This window comes from Centrocercus urophasianus, unplaced genomic scaffold (assembly GCF_019232065.1).
Source record: "Centrocercus urophasianus isolate 14NV4802_14NV808 unplaced genomic scaffold, USGS_Curo_1.0 seq_36, whole genome shotgun sequence".
NCBI classification, from domain to species: Eukaryota; Metazoa; Chordata; class Aves; order Galliformes; family Phasianidae; genus Centrocercus; species Centrocercus urophasianus.
In genome coordinates this window covers 3,540,714-3,559,951 of record NW_024884933.1, presented here as the reverse complement: position 1 = coordinate 3,559,951, position 19,238 = coordinate 3,540,714, and the positions used below count along the sequence as shown (strand labels likewise).

General features: G+C 44.1%; 1 protein-coding gene across 2 annotated transcripts; it reads left to right on the top strand.

Moving 5' to 3' along the window:
* Positions 1 to 4,358: 4,358 nt before the first annotated feature.
* On the top strand, positions 4,359 to 14,281 carry SPSB1 (splA/ryanodine receptor domain and SOCS box containing 1). Of its 2 annotated transcripts, XM_042831677.1 has the most exons (3): positions 4,359 to 7,244; positions 7,329 to 8,157; positions 12,170 to 14,281. In XM_042831677.1, the coding sequence occupies exons 2-3, from the start codon at positions 7,464 to 7,466 to the stop codon at positions 12,295 to 12,297; spliced, it is 822 nt and encodes a 273-aa protein (XP_042687611.1). In that variant the 5' UTR covers positions 4,359 to 7,244; positions 7,329 to 7,463; the 3' UTR covers positions 12,298 to 14,281. The 2 variants fall into 2 exon arrangements, with proteins under 2 accessions (XP_042687611.1, XP_042687610.1); XM_042831676.1 differs by having other exon boundaries at positions 4,359 to 8,157.
* The last annotated feature ends 4,957 nt before the right edge of the window (positions 14,282 to 19,238 follow it).

The window sequence follows — 19,238 nt, the reverse complement described above, 5'->3', positions numbered from 1 at the left end:
CAACTGCAAGCCTTGTCTGTATTAAGACTTAATGCCCGCCAAAGACAGGATCACCAGAGTAGTCAGATGGTTCCGATCTGCCTCTGAGAAGCTGCTTTACAGAGCCTTGAAGAAACACCGTGTCTGCTCTGTGACTTGACATTGGCATGCACGAGCTATCTGGGAGCTGTAAAGAATCTGATGACTTTCCTGAAATACCTACTAAATTTCCTCTGTCAGGAAAACCATCTTGAGTTCAATTCAAAGAAATACCATAGTTTCTCTGAGAGGGGGGAAAAAGGAAGAATAGATGTCATTTGTAACTAGCATTCAACTGCTGGGACCTCTGGCAGAACTTTCTGCTTGAGCTCCTTCCATCATTACAAACACTTTGCAGAGTAACCTCTTTCAATGCTGCTAGATTAGGCAGCACTGCAGCTAGCAGGAGGTTGCTAGGTAGGTGGTAGTGGAAACTTTAGTTGGTTTCTAGTAGGTGGCTTGAGGATGGGTTGTCCCTTTTTTTCCCCCCAACTTCTACCTCACTCGGATGTACTGATTTCCAAGTAACTTTAGTGCTCTGGAGACCCAACCACTCCATATAGGGTGTAAGAGGTCATGTTGTCTTCATCACACTGCCTTTCAATGTTTCCAGAACAGCTAGAAAGCTTCTGCAGAAACATCTGATCCAAGGAGTGGATCACTGCATAGTACAAGCTGGTTCACAGCTGTGTTATTCAGTGACAGGCTTGTGGCTTTCTTCTTCAGCCTTTGCTGGTGCATCTCACAGTTATGCTAGCTGCTTAATGTACAAGACAGCAGAGCTCTTGGTGTCTAGGACCACAAAATGAGTTGCTTAGTAGCTGAATGAGCATGCTGCCTTAGCGATGTGGCTTGTTAGCTTTGTAGGCTAGGTAGGTCACTGCCAAATACTAAGCATCTTGTTCTCTCCATCCCTTGCATATCTTGTGCACAGATATTTGCCAAGGGGCTCATTTTACTGGAGGGTTTTCCTGTTTGCTGGCATTTGTGCATCTTATGTTTACTTGCCCTACCTTTCATGGTCTTGGTGAAAGTTTCGCTTTCTTGAAGAGCAAGCAGCCCTGCTAACAGCTGAACAAACTGAGCCAAGCTGCTTCTGCTCTTCAGTGGGTGAGGATGGGGAAGATGCCCCTGCAGCGATATCAGCCTTCTACACAGAATAAGACAGCAAGGGTTGTCAGTGCTGCCCAAACTGCTGCTCTGCAGTGAGGGTTGTCTGCTCAGCCCTGATCCAAGCGCAGCTGCAACACTCAGACATGAGCTCCAGCCACATTGCTAGTAGAACTGTTCCTGCTGTCTGCTTTGTAGCTACTTGTTCTCTGCTAATGCAGCACTGCAAAACTTCCTTGGCATAGGTGAGCTTACTTCCTCTGCAAAGTTTTGATCAGCATTTTAGAGAGAGTGGGAAGGGTGTTCAAACTAGAGTGCTGCTGAAATGGTTGCATCAGGGCTGCAGGTGACTGCAGCTATCTTGTGATCAGCTTCTGCAGTTGGCAGGAACACACAATTCAAGCAAGGCAGTAGATTTAATGCTAAGAATTAATGTCAAGAAAAAGAGGGAATCCTGATTCTTTGGGACAAAGGCTTGGATGCTATTTACATTTGAGGTGTGCGAGTTCTTTTCCACACCCAGTTAGCATGTTATGTAGCACTGATGATCCTGCTTGGCTTTATATGTTAGTGATGAAGAGACTTGTTCTTCTCAGCATATAGAGAAAAAACTCGTGCCTAAGCAGCTCCTGGAGTTCACAGCAAAGAAAGAGGATAGCTTTATGTGAGGGGATATTGGGGGAAGTTTGTCTGCAGGCAGCATGTCAGATAGCTGAAGAATTTGCTAGGTGTGAATCTAGGTGAGCTGCTGTCAGCAAGCTAGCAGTAGCTCATACATGATTTTGTCTACTAGTTTGTGGGATGAATATTCAGCCCAAGAAAATTGACTATATATACTTAATGTTTTCTTAATGAAGTCATGGAAACCTGAGTGAAACTGCATTTGTTTTTGTGGTCTCATTTTACAGGGGCTGTCTCTTTTAGTTCAGCTTTCCAGAGGAGTAAGCAAGTAAATGATTGTGCAGAATGTTTTATCTCCTGCTGAGGCTGAAAATCTTCGGGGTGTTGATCGACTCTCTGTAGACCATGCCATGGTGTGGACTCTTCCCTGTAGAAGTTCTCTTCATAAATGTGGGGGAAGTTAGGCCACAGTAAACTTAATAGGAGAGTAAGCCTGAGTTGGAGATCAAGGAATTTCAGGGTCTTCATATAATCTTGTAACTGATGTTCCAGATGAATGTCCATGTTGAGCAGGGCTGAGATTTTTGCACTGTTACCAGACTTTTGTTACTGTCTGAAGTGCTTCTGGTCTTTCTTTCTAGTGAAGTTTGTAACTGAGTGAGAATGGCTTGCCAATACTTGACCTAATGAAAACATCTGTTTTCAGTGGCCGATTGAGTGCCTCACAGGTGCTTAAACATCAGCATGAGCTTTCCACCAAGTGTTTTTTGCTTTTCATTGTTTTGGTTGGGCTACTTCTGGAACTCTGAATGCTCTTTTGGGTTTTGAGTTGTGAACATCCATGCTAAATGGAAACGTCTGCTCAGGGCTTGTTAATGGAACCAGCAGTGACAGTGAGTTTCAGAATGGCTGGTACAAATACTGGGGATGTGTGACTGGGACTTCAAGGGCTTTTGCTGCTAAGCTGCTTTCAAATATGAAAATATGCACACTACCTTGTTAAAATTCCTGTGTCACTTGGCGATACAGATACCTGAAATAGCCTCCTACTATGTGATGAAACTTACAGGGGAACAGTCTCGTGGCTTCAGATGAAACAGTGAGGGCAGCTCGGGCGAGTGTTCTTTGGCTTACACACAGCGCATTGATAGCCTAGATTGCGTTTGTTGTGTGCTTAGATGAGGTGAATGAGTTTGAGTGCTGACATAGATAGGAATGAAGTGAATTGACTTGAAATGTTAAGCAATGTTTTGAGCGTGGATGGCTTTTTTTAATCTAGCCATGTGAAATCATGTCTTGAGATTTTTCCCCATGGGATCCGGGTGACATTCAGGAAGCAACTGAGGTTGATTTGATACCAGGAAACAATCTCCTGTTGTGGATATCAAAGGCTGCTGTCTGCATGGCGTCAGCATGATTGGGTTCTTGGTTGCATTTGGCCATCAGCTCAAGGGGCCATGGGCACAACAGAGGATGTTTCTGCTTTATTGTACACAACATTTTGGTGAAGTGAAATGACTGCCTCGGTTTGGAGATGTCTGTAGTAGGTAAACACGTGGCCTGATTCGTGCAGATTGCTAAACAGAAGAAGTTGGAAACCAGCTCTGCGCTGACTACCATGCGTGTTCTTTTCTTCACAAAGCTCTGCAAAAAGCCATGTCTTTCCCATTGAGCTGCAAGGACTCTGACATTTTCAATTGAAATGGTTAATCTCCTACCTTGATCTGTTTCTGGTAAGCAGATGCTCTGAAGCTTAGGATGTCTTTATAGTACAGCAGATCATCTTGCTGTGAATAGCTAAACTGAGGGGATGCCTAACTCCCTGAAATGAATAGTGAATGCTTTGCTCTGGGACCCTTTTGTAATTGTTCCAAAGCTTTTTAAGTCTAGAAGGCTTACAGAAAAACTGAAAATAGCATGGGAATAAAATAGTGCCATGGGAATGGGCATATGTTTATAAAGCAGAGCAGAATTCCAGAGAGCCTGAGCTGTTGATGTGGTAGATAAAAAGTGCTCTGTGTTTGCATTTGTACTTAAACCTCTAGTGTTCAGAAGTTTTGGAGTAGCTGGATCCCTAATGTATCCTTTCATTTACGGCTGGCTGTATCTCATGTCAAGATAACCAGAGCATTAATCCATTAGTTAGGAAGGTCAGCATCTGTCTGTCCTGCAGTTGTAGGTCAGGTTAGTGCCAGGACAGTGGAGCCAGCTCTGAACAGACATGGCTGTCTTGCCCTAATTAGGAGCTGTGTTGCACCTGAATTTTGGCACATGCTCAGTATCTGATCTGCTCAGTCTAGTTGACCTCTTTGTTGCAATCTCTTTCCCCCTTTATTTCTCTTTTTTCTAGCTACAGTCCATCTTGTGTTATTAGGTTATTTGGGGAAAGAGTCATAACTAAGGCAAGTGATGAATGCTTGAGTTCAGGAAAGGGTGCTTTCTTGAAGCAAGCAGTGAGGCATATTCTACCAAGTGTGTTTCAGTTGTCTGTGTTGTCTTTAACTGTGGTGATTCCCTTTGAGGTACAGCAGCCTTGAGAAAAATATGATAAAAGCTTATGTTGGCAGGAGGCAAAATAAATCATAATGAATGAAGCATTGTTTTGCTAATGGAGAGTACTGAATTATATTCTCTTACTTCTCTTGAGCATTACGCTTCAAAATAGTCTGCAGCAATACTCCTGCAGTCTGGCAGCCTGCTTTGTTTTGGTTGTTGCTTCCTATACAGTGTTTTCACATGTACTGTACAGCTCTCAGGAAATCTCTGCCTCTTCTCCTCCTGCCAATGTTTTGTTCCTTTATCCTAATCAATGTTCCAACAGCTGAACTTGCCTGTAGGCTTCCAAGTGTGCTGTAGCCAACACCCTGTTGACAGCCTTTGTCCATGTGCCATAGGCCTTGGGAATGCCAGATAGTTCTTCTGGTTCTTTCTGCAGAACAACACGAGTCATTTGCAGCAGCCTGATGGTTTTTCTCCCAGCCTAAGCAAATTAGTTGCACCGAAACTTTTTAATAACCGTAGCATCCAGTCAGCATTAATGTGCATCTCCTTGGAAAGAGAGAACTCCCAGCAGCAATTTCAGAAGCCTTATGATGGATTTGGTGTCAGCTTTGAGGTGTAAAACTGAGGATTTGAGCTCATACAAACATGTGGACTTAAAGACGGGACAGTGAGGACTGTCCCATCAGTGCCGTTGCGCCTGAAGTCCATGAATAGTTTGCAATCAGCTATATTACAGCTTAGTAATGTTTGTTGGGGTGACACTTCTAAAGGATATCAAGGATTTTTCCTTTTTGCACTTCACGAATGATAAAGTAACAAGGAAAGGAAGAGGAATCTTCTTTCTTTTTAAGAATTACCAGATTTGAGCGTGCTGTTCCCACAGCATCCCCCAAATTTCAGTAAGAAGCTGTAGGGAGGCTGATGAATTGATCCCTAACCTAGGGCATACGTAAACCTTCCCGTTACCTTCAAACCGAAGCCTTGCTGCTTATGTCCAGTAACCTTATTTTTAAACCAGACCTGATTCATGTTCTATTTTCTATGCCAGATGAGGTCCTGGTTGTGAGTAAGTGTTGTGACTGTAGCTGGCAGCGGCCCCGAGTGATTGCCTCACTTCAGGAAATGTTAAAATAACACTTTTTTTCTTAGAAAGCTAGTTCGCTCCCCTCCCACTTTTAATTCTCCTAATAGCTGCCCCCAGTTTGGCAGCTGCCTGACAGAGGGTTGTTTGTGTTGCTGGGCAAGAGCAGAGCCACTCCAGTGGTTGCAGTGCTACAGTAGAGGCACGAGAAGTGAGCTAGGCAGGCAAGCTGGCTTCAGCTCTTTAGAGGGTTCTCTGAAATCTGGAAGGAAAACTGCTAAACTGTGAGAAGAATCTTGTTCCTCCCTCTGCACTCTGCATCTCAGGCTGTGATTTTTATTTTTATTTTTCTCCTGGAGAAGAGGAGCTGAAGCTGCTTGCTTGAGATGGGCCATATGGAGGTGTAACTGCTCTTAGCACTACAGCAGTCCAGTGGAGTCAACAGTTGCTGGAATGGGTGTTGCCTGAGGCTGGATTCAGCAGGTTTTATCTGCTGTTTTGTACTTGCGCAGTCAGGCCTTCAAGGTACTTTGCAAAGCTGGAGTGGGGCTAAGGAGAACTCTCCTCCACCCTGTATCCATGGCTGTTTGGTCAGCTGATCCAGGGAAGGTTTGTAATTCTTCAAGAGGATAAACTCTCATTTTATTGCCCAGCTCCTGCCTTGTTTGATCACTGTTCTGGTGAGATGGTTTGTGTTCAGTGCTGTTTTTATTTATCTTTTGGAACTGTTTGATTGCTGAGGGAGGAATAAAAGCTATTTATGGCTGGATAACCCTGCCTGGCAATCCCTGTGTTTGCATGTCTGGGGTATATAGCCTTAACTTTTGGGGATGCTTGCATTGTAGGGGTTCCCCAAGAACTTTCATTTACGAATGTTAGCCAGAAAAGCCCTGGCATCTGTCAGATCTGGAAGCACTGTGTAGGAAGCACTGGAGTACCTGCTAGGAGAATGCCAAGTGCTGATCCTGTGTGTTATGTGAATAAGTTATTTTGGAACTGAAAAAAACATTGTAGGAACCAAGATTGTTTGCAGTGCCTGTTCTACTTGCAAACCTTAACTGTGATCCTCTTCTTGAGTTGGAATGTGAATGTATCCATCCTGAAATGCAGCCTGCTTTCCTTTTCCTGTAATGGAAACTGTATTGTGAATGACTTGCTTTCTCCTGAAGGCCAGTTCCAGCACTAAAGCTGCAGAGAACTTTTTGCTGCTAGGGATGGCTCAGATCAAAGCTATGCAGAGTACTTTTCTGTATAAACCAGTCCCTTGTACTGGTCAGCTCTAGCAGGTTACTACGGGGCCCAAAAACACTAAACTCAGATGTATATTCTAGAAATTTACTAAAGTTGTTTGGATTCTTTTTCTGGGTATTAAATGCCTCGTGACTTTTTGCTCCTTCATGGAGCCTTAGCTTGGAGGACTTCTCTAGGGGGGTTGGAAGGAGGTGGAATAAATAACATCAGTGGGCAGTCTGGTACTTCACTGAGAGGTTGTGCTCAGCCTGTCCTTGTTGTAGGAAGAGCTGGTAGAAAAGCAAAGACAGTCCAGAGTGCTGTAATCTCAGGCATTACTGCTCTCAGTCTTCTGTTAGAGGAGAAATCCTTTGCTCAAATTCTCCAGCTTGGATAATGATGTAAAACCAGGGACAGCTGTACAGTCTGACCATAGATGAGCTCTCAAAGTTTAATAGTGTGGTAGTAAGGAGCAGTGCATTCACTGGAAGAAGATGAGCTCCAGTAGCTGAATCCATACCTCCTTTAGACAAGGGAGGAGGAATTCAAGTGCTTTTCTGAAGAGGGCATTAGTGACTTAGCACAGTGCCTGTTTCATTTCTGTCTCTGCTTTGCAGGGTGCAGTGCTTAGGTGGTATGCGTTACCTTCGCTGGTGGAAAGGAAGGATGGATTGATAAACAGGTCAATACTGTGCTCTGTAAATGTTGCATGCAAGGCTGTGTGACAGTGTTTAACTTGTCTCTTGTTTTTCTTTCCATCCATTAGGCAATACTGACTAGCTGACATCTTGACAAGGTCTCCAAGCAACGTTTTCTGTAGAGCTGAATGAAAGCAGAAGCAGCTGGGTGAATTGATGAGCTTGCCTTGGGAGCCTCTAAGTAGGCAAAATTGGAACCCACGATGGGTCAAAAGGTCACAGGTGGGATAAAGACAGTGGATATGAGGGACCCGGTGTACAGACCATTGAAGCAGGAGCTCCACAGACTTGACTACAGCAAACCCACGCGTCTGGACTTGCTACTGGACATGCCTCCTGTATCCTATGAAGTCCAGTTATTGCATTCATGGAACAATGATGATCGCTCGCTGAATGTATTTGTGAAGGAGGACGATAAACTCATATTTCACCGGCATCCGGTGGCTCAGAGCACAGACGCTATCAGAGGCAAAGTGGGGTACACACGAGGACTGCATGTGTGGCAGATAACGTGGGCAATGCGGCAGCGAGGCACACATGCTGTGGTAGGGGTGGCAACAGCAGATGCCCCTTTGCATTCTGTAGGGTACACCACACTTGTAGGAAATAACCATGAATCGTGGGGATGGGACCTTGGGCGTAACAGACTGTACCACGATGGCAAGAACCAGCCGAGTAAAACCTATCCTGCCTTCCTAGAACCAGATGAAACTTTCATTGTGCCGGATTCCTTCCTGGTGGTTCTGGACATGGATGATGGGACACTGAGTTTCATTGTAGATGGGCAATATATGGGTGTTGCCTTTCGGGGACTTAAAGGGAAAAAGCTGTATCCAGTGGTCAGCGCAGTGTGGGGACACTGTGAAATAAGGATGCGCTACTTGAACGGACTTGACCGTGAGTATAACCTCTGTATTAGTTCTATCAGCCCAAATCTGTGTGCTGCTTACGTGCAAGTTTACTACACCGCTGAGGGTTTTCACTTTTGTGGAAGAGATGAGCATTTCATGTCAGCAGTAGGATTTAATTTCCGAATGCTTAATGGCAATTGAAATAGAGCTTGTCTGACTAGGTAACATGTGCTACTAATGCATTGCAGGGAGCAAGTGAAATTCAGGAAAGCAGTATAATGAGAGAGGGTAATGCCAGTTGTTTATCTGGACTGACAAGCCTTTTATACTGCTACCAAAATGTCAAGAAAAGGACATTCCTGATGACAGTTACAATGTTTGCAATGTAATCCTGGTGCTTCTTTACAGGGAGCAGTCTCTGAGGGACAATTCTGGTAATTCCTTATGGAAGGACTTTAAAAATTCCCTGCAGGAAGGAGTGGGAAGATTTGGTCCCTGTCTGAGGAAGTGGGAATGTCTCATCTTTGAAGAAAGTAGCTTGCCTCTTTCATGGCAGGCTGTTCTCATTTCTAGTGCGGGGGCTGGATATTGTAGCCAGGCCGTCTTGCATGCTAGGTCTTCTAGTAATAGTAACATCAATCCCTTGCTAAGCTTAGTAATAGGTTTGGCTGCCGACGTATGCTGAAGTCTTATCTCTCATAATGGTTTCCATTGGGCCATATTGTGACTCTGGATAGGATCCTCTGGATAGGATGGAGAAGAGATGTGAAGGAAGTGGATGAAAATCTGGATGGTTGTTACTGAAATAAAAATCAGGTGGTAAATTGATAATAAAAAAGGTAGAGATTCCCTTGCATTTCAGAACAGCGCCTGTCCAAAGGCTGTGGCACACTTGGCTTTTATTTGTGCTCAGAATGTATTTGTTCTAATGCTGGGCCAGCAGTGGCAAGCTCCTAGTGCTGGTGACGTGAGGTGCAGCCAAGTGGCACTGGGCACCAGAAAACTGGGCACCAGACTAACCAGAAAAGCCTTGTGAGGACATCGGTGTACAAGTACTTTGAGAAACATGCTAAAACTCAGACAAGGTACCAATACTGATACTTGCATACCTGATGTGCCCTGTCTTAATGTGGTTAGAAAGCAACACGTCCTGGTCAGACCAGGGAAAAAGGGCCATATAGCATCTCCTGCTGCTTAAGTGCTCTGAACAACTATTTTATCTTATTCAGTGGTACGATAGCTATTCACTGACACTTCAGAGGAAGTTACTTTAAGGAACTTCTGGAAGTCAAAGTAAACGCTTACTGTAGGGATGTTGAAAAACTCTCCTAATGCTCAGTAAAAGATGTATTCTTTCCATATTTTTTTTTTCCTTCCTACAGTCAGCCTTCTTTCCATCAGCGTTTTAGTGGATGAGCTTTTAGAGCAGGAGAGGCTGAATAACCCAGGAGAATTGCGGTCTTTTGAACTGAGAGCTCCTGGCAAAGCATTTTCTCACCAACAAAAAGAAAGAACCTAGCTTATCCTGCCATGGCAGCAGCTCCAGTAACCAGGTTTTTGGTAGGGTCAAATCCAAAACTTGCAGCTCCTTTCAGAGCCAGCAAGCCTGTGGAGCTGTCTGTGCAGAACTGCACTTAATAGGGAAACAGCCACCTCCTGTATTGGATTTGGTTGTAATGTGCTCTCGGCATAGGAGTGAATCATGGGCATAAGGCCAGGAATGACAGGACGCTATTTTGGCACACGTAGAAAGGAGGTGTCTGGCTCTAACCACTTCTCAGCATTCAATAGCTGCACTGTGTCCAGTGATTGTAGTGCTTGTGAATGGAAGAAGGTCAGATATGTGTGTGCCTTTTCTTCCGGTCTATCTTTGCAAAGACTGGATTATCAGAGCAGACTAGGTGAGGACAAAGTTCTTTTTCTTAACCTCTGTGGGAAGGTGATCTTCTCAGCTTTTAAGACTGTTAAATGGGAATTATTTGTTAAGTTGATGCCTGTAGCCTTTGAAAGTCCAGACCCCTTGTCCCCTATGGCCACTGTCCTGTGGCTAGACAATATCTGTCCAAGCTATCTCTGTACAGAGCAAGAGGAGCTGGGACAGATTTGGAATAGGGTGTATTTGTACTTCAGAGGGTACAGGTTTTAAGGGTAAGCTACACTGGCAAGTGCCAAAGGAATGTTGCCAGTAATAAGTTTCTCTGGTAGTATCACAGCCAGAACTGAGACGTGTAGTCCTGCTGTACAGAGAGACCTGTGCCTGCCAAGGAGGCAGCATGGATCTTGAAGTAGGTCATGAGCAGGCAAGAGCAGCAGTGCCTCGAGCTGAGTGTAGCTATGCTCTGCAGGAAGCACTGAGCAGCCCTGGGGCCACTATCGGCACAGAACACGGGTGACAAATTGTAGGGCTTGGGAAGGAGCAGCAGTGCCCTGACAGATCTGTTTGATTGCTCTCCACCCACCAATTTCTGCTGAAGAGGTGTACTTACAGAGGTATGATGCCTCATTAATAATGCTCGAAGCACAAGGGCAACTCTGGAGAACTGCTGTAAACAAACAAAAACATTGTGCTGCAGCTTCCTCTGCAGAAGGTGGTAGTTTGTGATACTTAGCAGGGGTTGACTGAGGGAAATAAGGCATTGGTCCAGCTCTCTGCTAACTAAAGGAGTTGGACCAATTTGAGTGCAACTCCTGTTACCAAGTGTCTCTTCAGCAAGCAAGTTCTCCTTTTCAGAATTCTTGCCAAAAACTAGATAAATCGCTTTCTCTGTTGCTTATTTGAAATGTTTTGTTGTTTTTTTTTTTTTTTTAATGTGGAGCAGTGAGATTGTTTACTTTTTCCAAAGTAGAATCAGGAGTGGCCTAATCAGAGACTACTGACAGCACTTCTATCTGAGCTTTTTAGTGTTAGTTATTATCCTTGAGCCTGGAAGGAAGGGATTTGTGTCCACCTTATTGACAGAATGGCTTCTGGTAAGAAATACAGTAACATGATCATGTGTAGAAAATAAGAGAGACTAGGAAAGCTTAAAGCAGCTGCATGAACAATCAGATTAATTTGGGTTGTAGTAGAAGCTGAAGCCGGTTGGCATCTATCAGAGTTTGTAAAAATTGCTGCTTCTCAACCAAACTTATCCACAAAAATGCAAGTCTTTAGGTGTGTTTGGTCTAAGATGTCTCTAAGCTTTCTAATGATGCGTGCTGAGCGTCGTTACTTGGCTTGAGATGCCTTTGTTTTAGCTGTCTCTTGGGGGAGGAAGAACCCCCCACCCCCTTGAGCAGTGTGCAGGTGAGCTTGGACAGACTTGGTTTCTCACAGCTTCTGTTGGTAATCTGTACATTCCTTCTGTGCAGCTGTAATGTGTTCACTCTGGCTCTGACCTCGATCTCTTATGCTACAAATGACTCTTCAGCAACAAAGGACCCCACATACCCTGCCTGAAAAACTAGTATCATCTTGTTCAATAAGCGTGTAAGATGCCAACATAGTAGCCAAAGGCTTGTATTTTTCCCAGGTTTTTGATGTATTGTGGCATTTCCCATCAGGGTATTTCTTCCTACGAGTAATGACATGAAGCTCTGACATACGGTTTTGCTTTCTTCTTGGGATGTATGTAGCATAAATGAAAGGGGGGACAGTTGTTATCCTATTATGTAAAAAACACATCAGTACTTCCTGGGTACTTTTACCACACGATGCTATCAAACTGCAGTCTTTCATTTCAGTAAATCTTTTAAAGCTTTTTGGATTCTGCAGCGGAAGGCACAAGCTAGACCTTGTGCACTAACTTTAATGAATGGTATTGCAGAGTGTAAACTTTCTTCAGGGAATCTGAGTATCTTTTCCTTCACGCAGTTCTACAGTGCTGTCATGCTCTGCCTGCATGTTTGATGAGCTGAAGCTGCTGATTTGTGAATGCTGAATGGCTTGGGTTTTGTGAACAGGCCAGGCATTGCTCATCCTGCTCAGTTTTTGTGGGGGGAGGGATTTTTAGAGTTAACAAAATGAATACGTAGCTTGTAGGTTGAGATGTTAATGTCTCGGGTCTTCTCTTTTCCAGCTGAACCACTGCCTCTGATGGACTTGTGTCGGCGAGCTGTGAGGCTTGCTCTGGGCAAGGAAAGACTGAATGAGATCCCTACCCTGCCACTGCCAGCCTCCCTCAAGAGTTACTTGCTCTACCAATGACCTTCATGTTGTGGGACAGAGAGTTGAAACCAAGGCAAAATGTCTGGAGCTGACCCACTGGGCAGTGGGTTCACCACCCTCGTGTCATTGCTACTGTTGGAAATCCTTGGCCAAAGTACTCCTGTTACTGCTAAAAATCTCCATGTGCCCTTAATGGCAAGCTCTCGAGTCTTTATTTTGCGATGGAGTGTTTTGTTCTTTGGAAGTCACTTCCCCAGCACAGTTTAAAAAAGGAAACTTAACAGAAGCTCTGTGCTTCCCTGCTTCTCCTGATAAAAGGCTGTACTGCATCCTTGGGGTCACAGAGCCTGGGAGTGAGCCCTTCTGTAACAGTTTAAGGGAAGAGCATAGCTGGGGGAAGGGAAGGCACTAGGAGTGATCTTAAGACTAGGTGCTAAGAATGGAAAGGCATGGGGTGGCCAGTGGAATTGGGAAGAGTCTGGAATACCAAGAGAAAATCATTGCTGAGTTCTTTAAAAACCAAAAAAACACAACAAAACCCTAACACCAAAACCAAGAACCCTTCCACCAGGATGCTTTATTTGAAGGAAGTGGTTATATTGCTCATGTCTGTCTCTGCCAGGACCTCTCACCATGTTCTAATGTTACTTCATAAAAAGTGAATCTTGCTTTCCTGTTTATCACCATCACCTTCTCAGTTCTCCTGCTCCATTCTCTGTCCTGCAGCTTCTGAGTGGGTGTCAGCTGACTGAGCAGCCACCCCATGTCTTCACCTGCCCTCTTCCTCTTGAATGAAAGCTGTAGGTTTTAGTTTGGGATTCCTTGCTGATGTGGGGACAAAGAAGGGGCAAATGTTTTCTGCAAAGCACTTCTTGGTGAGACAGGCTGGATGAGCTCTGACACTTGTCAGACAGCTGTAGGTCTTGCCATCTTAGGTCTGCTTTCTGTTTAGCCCGTTCCAGGCTAAAGCTGTAGAGAAACATAGTGGTTCTCTAATGACTTCCAGGAAATTTTCTTCCTGAATGGATCACTTAGTCACCCAAACCAGGCTTTCTTCTGCTGTAGACCATCAGCATGATCTCCACTTAGCTATGCAGCAGGAATAGTTCTGTTTCTTGCTTGGGGTTGGGGAAGTCATCCCAGAGAAGGCGGTAGCAACGTGACTACAGTAGTGCCATAGGAAGACCAGGAATGCAGAAAGTGGCTGCAGAATGTAACGTGAGACTTCGGTGGGGTGATCTTCAGCAAGAAGAGAACCTCCCCAGAGCTGGGGTTTGGCAGGGGAGATCTTCAATAACCAGGACTAGCAATTCAGGCAAAATCAGCACATCCCAAATAGATTCTTGCCTCAGTAGCCAGGTAAAGAGAGGATGACACTCCTTTACTAGCAGGAGCTGCTCTCTTGACCTCTCTGCAGGTTACTATGCTGCCTTTCTGAGGTTATTTTGCACATTTCTTTGTCTTGAAAAAAATATTTGTATGGTTGGTTTTTTTTTTTTTTTTGCTCTTGAGTTATTCCCTCAGTTCTGTGTAGGTACAAATGAGTTTAGTTGTTGAAAATGTTAATATATATATTTGTGGTGTATGTATAAGAACATGTTTTAAACAGCTGCTGTAGGGTACCTTTTTAAAATTAAACTACTTGCATAGTATATTTTTAAAGCACAGAATTGGTGCCAAGACTGGGTGGGGTGTGATATGCCCCTTTCTTTTTTAAAACTAATATTTTATGATTTTTTTTTTTAACATAGGGGTTTGTACTAGTTTCTGTTGCAGGGTGGGACACAAATTGCACAATAAAATACAGTGTGTATGGAACTCTACATGGTTGCCTTCAGCTGAACCAGTGTCTTCCCTAACTGCTGGGAAGCAGCTGTGTTCTCCCCACTTCTAATACTCTTACGCTCCTTTGTCTCCATCTCTTCTCACTTCTCCATTACATTTTGTACAGTTTTAAACTCTCACATCCTATTTTATGGCTGTAGATAATACTCAATAACCTAATAAACTTTATTAAATATTGCTTGATGATACATTTATTTGTATGAGGCGCTCAGTGTTTTCTACCCCTAATGTCTGTGTGAATGATGAGCTTCCTACTAAGAACCCAAGCCCAACAGGAAGAACATCTCAAAGCTGGCACGTAAAAGTGACGTGGATGGCAAGGTGCAGCTAAGGTAGGGAGTGGGAACCTGAGATTATGAGTCTGCTGCTAGTGCCTAAAGACAGCTATTCAAGGTGGAGCTGAAGAAAATTCATGACTCATTACTCCACTCCTATTTGAGTGGATTCAATAGACTGGGGCTCCAGTTATCTTGTCAAACTTTATTCCTCTATTGCAGCAGACAAGCATTATTTTTCTTCCAGGAGAGAGGCTCATGTGGAACCAAGGCTCTAACCTACCGCTTCAGTTTGCCACCTGACTGCTCCTTTCCATCTTAGGAGGGGAGACAGTAAACAAAAGAAAGTAAAATAAAACGGATCCTCAAGCCAGTAGCACAGCATGCAAACTAGTGGAAGTGCTGTGGCGGGTCAAGCCAAGTGGTGGGAGCTGGCACTGGATCGCATGCACTCAAGAAGTCTGACTTCAGTGCATTCTGGATACTCTCAGCTTACCGGCTTGATTTACTCAAGTCACCTGAGTCATTCCCTACCCACTGCTGTAAGTTGTGGTCAATTTCGACAGATCTGTTTGCACAGGAGGCTTCATTCCTGGGCTGTGAAGTGTTGTGGATTATACTGTTTCTGGAGCAGAAACTGTCTCTTGCTTGCTCCTACGGTCTTCAATGGCTTCCACTTTCAATCTGAGCAGTATATGGGTGCTCTCAAATTCTATCAGCAGCTCCTGCCAGACCAGAGCTGAGATGGCTTTGAACTTAACATCAGTTATGACAAAGGTTTTATTTCTGCCTCCTGTCCTCATACTTTTCCATCTTGCCTGCAGCTACTAACTTGCGTGTGAAAAGCAAATGATTTCATCAGTTCACATAAACACTACAAAATGTGAGGCTCAACTAAAGCTCAGAGGTATGCTTGTGAACTTCCTTATAAGGGTACTGGGTGAGAGAGATTTGTTCTTTTTTTTTTTTTAAAAAAAAAAAAAAACTAAAAAAAGAATTGTTTCTTATCCATCTCCAATCATGGCAATAATTTTTTGGATTTTCGAAGTCTTCATCTTGTTTGTTTTTCCCATTCATAGAAGACAATTGTTTGTGGATCCTAAGTTAAGTAGCCAGCATGCTGAATAATTGCTGTTTTGTTCTGCTGTGGGTAGTGGGTGACCTGAGTGAAACATGTTTCTTGCCAGCTTCAGGGCAAGGCTGCCTCTGCTTTGCTAAAGTGTGACTTGGAGGGTTGCTGGGAGCGCAGCAGGCTGGGGAGGGCCCGTAAGGTGGGGCAAGTGCAGAAGACTGAGAAATTAGTTCATGCTCGGCTCCAGACACCCAAACAGGCTTGTGTTCCAACTGCATGGAATATTTGAAATAAATGACCTGCTCCAGGCTGGGAGTTCGCAATGTTTATGTACAGCGCCATGGTGACAGCGGAGGAAGTCATGAGATGGGGATTGGGCCTGCTGGAATCAACAAATGATATCACAGATTAGCAAATCCTAATGAATCAGTGGCTTTCTGCTTCCCCTCCTATTGCCTGCATGTGGCAGGCAGGCCTGCTCCTTTGTATGAGCAACATTAAAAATTACAAGTCCTGGTTGTACTCCTAGAGCTCCTTGAAAACTAATGCTCTTCCACTGGCCAGCATCTCTTATGCCTCTGATGTTGCTGGCTAACCATATTTGTGCATGTGGAACTTAGCTTCATGTTTTATAGGAGGTTTCTGGCTTTAGTAGTTTGATTGCTGTTGCCTTGCTGGTGATGCAGGAGAACTGTGACAATCCTGCAGAGAATCTGGCTGTCGTGTTGCTGCCATGGGTAAGCAGGAGCATAGCTTTTGTTCAAGCTGAGGCTTTGGTAAAAGTTATTTGAGTTTAGAAGTGTGCAGAGGAAGCTTTCTCTGGATGCCTTCAGTAGCTGATAAGGAAGTATGCCAGTACTGTAGCAGTCATGTCAAAATTCCTTTTAAAAATAAAGCTGTTCTTGGGTGTAGGTTAGCATGTAGCACGTGAGTGCCAGTAAGCATTCCTGCTGTAGGTCTTGGCCAAAGTTATGACAACGTAAACAAAACAAAATTGTGAGGAGGGGAAGGACAGTTGCTGATTTTCTCCTTTATCTGCAGCGCTGACGCACATTGCTAATGAAATGATTTCTCTGAGCTCAAGCAATCTCCTGAACAGAGCCCAGCTATCAGGCTCTACCTGTCACATTCCTACCCAATCTCTTCCAGACAGTCTTCCTGTTCCCTATGCCTGAGATGTACAAACTAGAAGCATTTGCATTATGCATTTTTTTTTAACATCACAGTTGCACTTTCTTGCCTGAAGAAGTTAATACAATCATGACAAACTTGCTAGCATGACTCTCCCATGTATTTCCTATGCAGAGCTAATGCTGTTGATCTTCTGCCAACAACCATGTTGCAGTTGACTGGAGAGGGAAATACATAGTGATTTATTTAGTAAAGTTGATTAAAATTAAAAACCTAACCCAAAGCACAGCCTTTCTTGGCGTATGAAACAGTCCTGAAGGAAACAAAACCCATTCAATTCTTGCACAAAGCACACTGAGCATTGATCCTATCCTTGCACGTGTTTTGATTTGAGATTATTGCAGGCTTGTCTGCCCTTCAGACAGAGAACTATTTGAAGCGGCTGCCAGATGTTTTGTCTGACTTGTGTTTTACAGCTTGCTTACTGCTTAGCATTGCTCTTCCCATCGGCTGTTCATGCTGCCCTTGTGCATTCTGTTCCTGTGGCATCTCGGTGCCGGTTTCCTGCCTGTCGCACTGCTCACATCCACACGTAGCACAGGGAAGGTACAAGTCTGTGTGTTTTATTCATAGGCTCCGTATTGCACGTCTGCTGCCCAATCTGCTGGCCTCATCTGGGACCTTTTCTGGGACTAGCACAGACCAGCCACATTCCTTTGCTCACATGTTGCCGCAGTGTATAAAAGTTAAGGTGGTTTGCAGTCTCTTAAAAAAAGCAGCCGTGGCCTGCACAAACAACCCTATTTGTATTCAGACCGTGCTATACAGCACTGACCAGCTGCACTTTCTTCATGGCTCGGGCTGCCTTTTGGGTTACTGTAACTTAGCTGAGCAGCAAAACTTTCCCTCTGTAAGTGAAGTGAGCAACAGATTCCCAAACGCAACGAAGCAGATCAAATGCCTCAGTATTTTTTCATAATTATGATATACTCAAGTCAAGCAGGAGATGTCCCAGCCCAGCAGGGATGCCTTCCTGTTTCCCTGTGCTCACCCAGTTCCAGCAGCATCCCAGCCAGTTACAGTTTGTGTAAAGCCACTTGGCTGGGAGTAATGCGATGTGCCTGCGGATGTCTGTGCTGCTGTTCCACGCACACATTCCTCCAAAGCCTCACACAAATACAGTGTCTTAAGGCACAGAATGCATTTAATCTGTGGTTTTTCACTTTGCTCAGACTTGCATCTCATAGGAATCAGGGGGCTTCTCAGGTGCCTTGTGCTGTGTTTTCACATCTTGTATGATTGCTCCGCAGTCAGCAGCTCGTGTCCCAGGGAAGCCTTGTGGTAAGGTGGTACTGGGGGGCACAGGCCAAGAAAGAGATGCTACTTCTGGATGACCTTCTTGGTTGTCCTGGGAGTTCCAAAATACCTATTCTTATGGGCATCTATCCACGTTTCACTTCACTACCTCTTGCAGAGCCACTAACTATTATTTAGAAGGATCTAGCAGAATAGTACTGACTGAAGCCTGCGTATGAAAACATACCTTGCAACTTCCTACTACACGGGGCAAGTAAGAAGAGCAGGCAAGGAACACCTGCCTAAGATGGCATCAGGCCAGGATGCAGGTGTTACTTTTCTTTTTCATCTTACAAAAAAATACTGCAGGTTTCCCACAGTTGAAGCTCTGACCAATTTGTTTGCTACCTTTGCCCAAAGCAGGCACCTTGGGAGGGCAGGACTTCCTTGTAGACTGACCAGGTGGTTCATTGATCTGAAAGGTGAAGTGCTGCCTACTGAATCAATAACTTAATTTCCTGCCACACATGAGATGTTTCCTTTGGAATTGGACCACCTAGCTTTGATAGGGTCTGTTCCTACTTAATTTGAGGTCCTACAAGAGGGAGACTTGAGGAGTAACAGCTGTAACCTCTGAATGCCATCTGTATTTTTCAAACCGTCTAGACATCTGGGTGGATTGCACACATTACCAGCAAAGCCAGTTGATCATGTCAAACTTTTTCTTTCTGTATAAGCCCCTTTTTGTTTTGTTTAATGAGCTATAAAGAAACCCAAGGGAAGACTGACTTCAGTAGACAAATGGGGAAATCTGATCGTTACGGCTGAGATTTTGACATTCTTCATTCTTACCTGGTGTACACAGTGCACAAATTCCAGGATTTCAGAAATTATTGGCTGTGGTGTTTGATAATGATACTCTGACCCACTGAGGCCTCAAAACAGGAAGATATATTTCTGCATGACATAGGCTCTGTGAAATGCTGTTACATGAAAAGATGACTGAAACAGTGCAGCACAGTAAGAAATTACAGTGCTGAAAATGAGATTTATGGAATGCTAAAAATGAAGTTTTAAATTGATTTAAAATTTAAATCAATTTAAATTGGAAGCTGGAAGAATGAGCACTCTTGACTCCTAACGAGGCATACTTCTTAGACAAATACAGAGGTTTTCAATTGTTCTTAACTGTTCTGAGAGATGCCAAGTATCTGTTCCAAAGTGATAAGATCATCATCATTAGAAAGCAGGTGACTTTTCATACTCACTCTGATGCGCTAGTTTGAATTACAAAATAGCCTTTAAAAATGCAAATAATCTTGGGGTTAAATTGTAGACAGACATTTCTGGATAGGAAGCCA

What these genes read in the sequence shown, in the direction of transcription:
- SPSB1 (XM_042831677.1), top strand. Translation starts at nt 7,464, where the DNA reads ATGGGTCAAAAGGTCACAGGTGGGATAAAGACAGTGGATATGAGGGAC. An exon ending in CTACTTGAACGGACTTGACC is followed by an intron (nt 8,158 to 12,169) that starts GTGAGTATAACC and finishes TCTCTTTTCCAG; the next exon opens with CTGAACCACTGCCTCTGATG.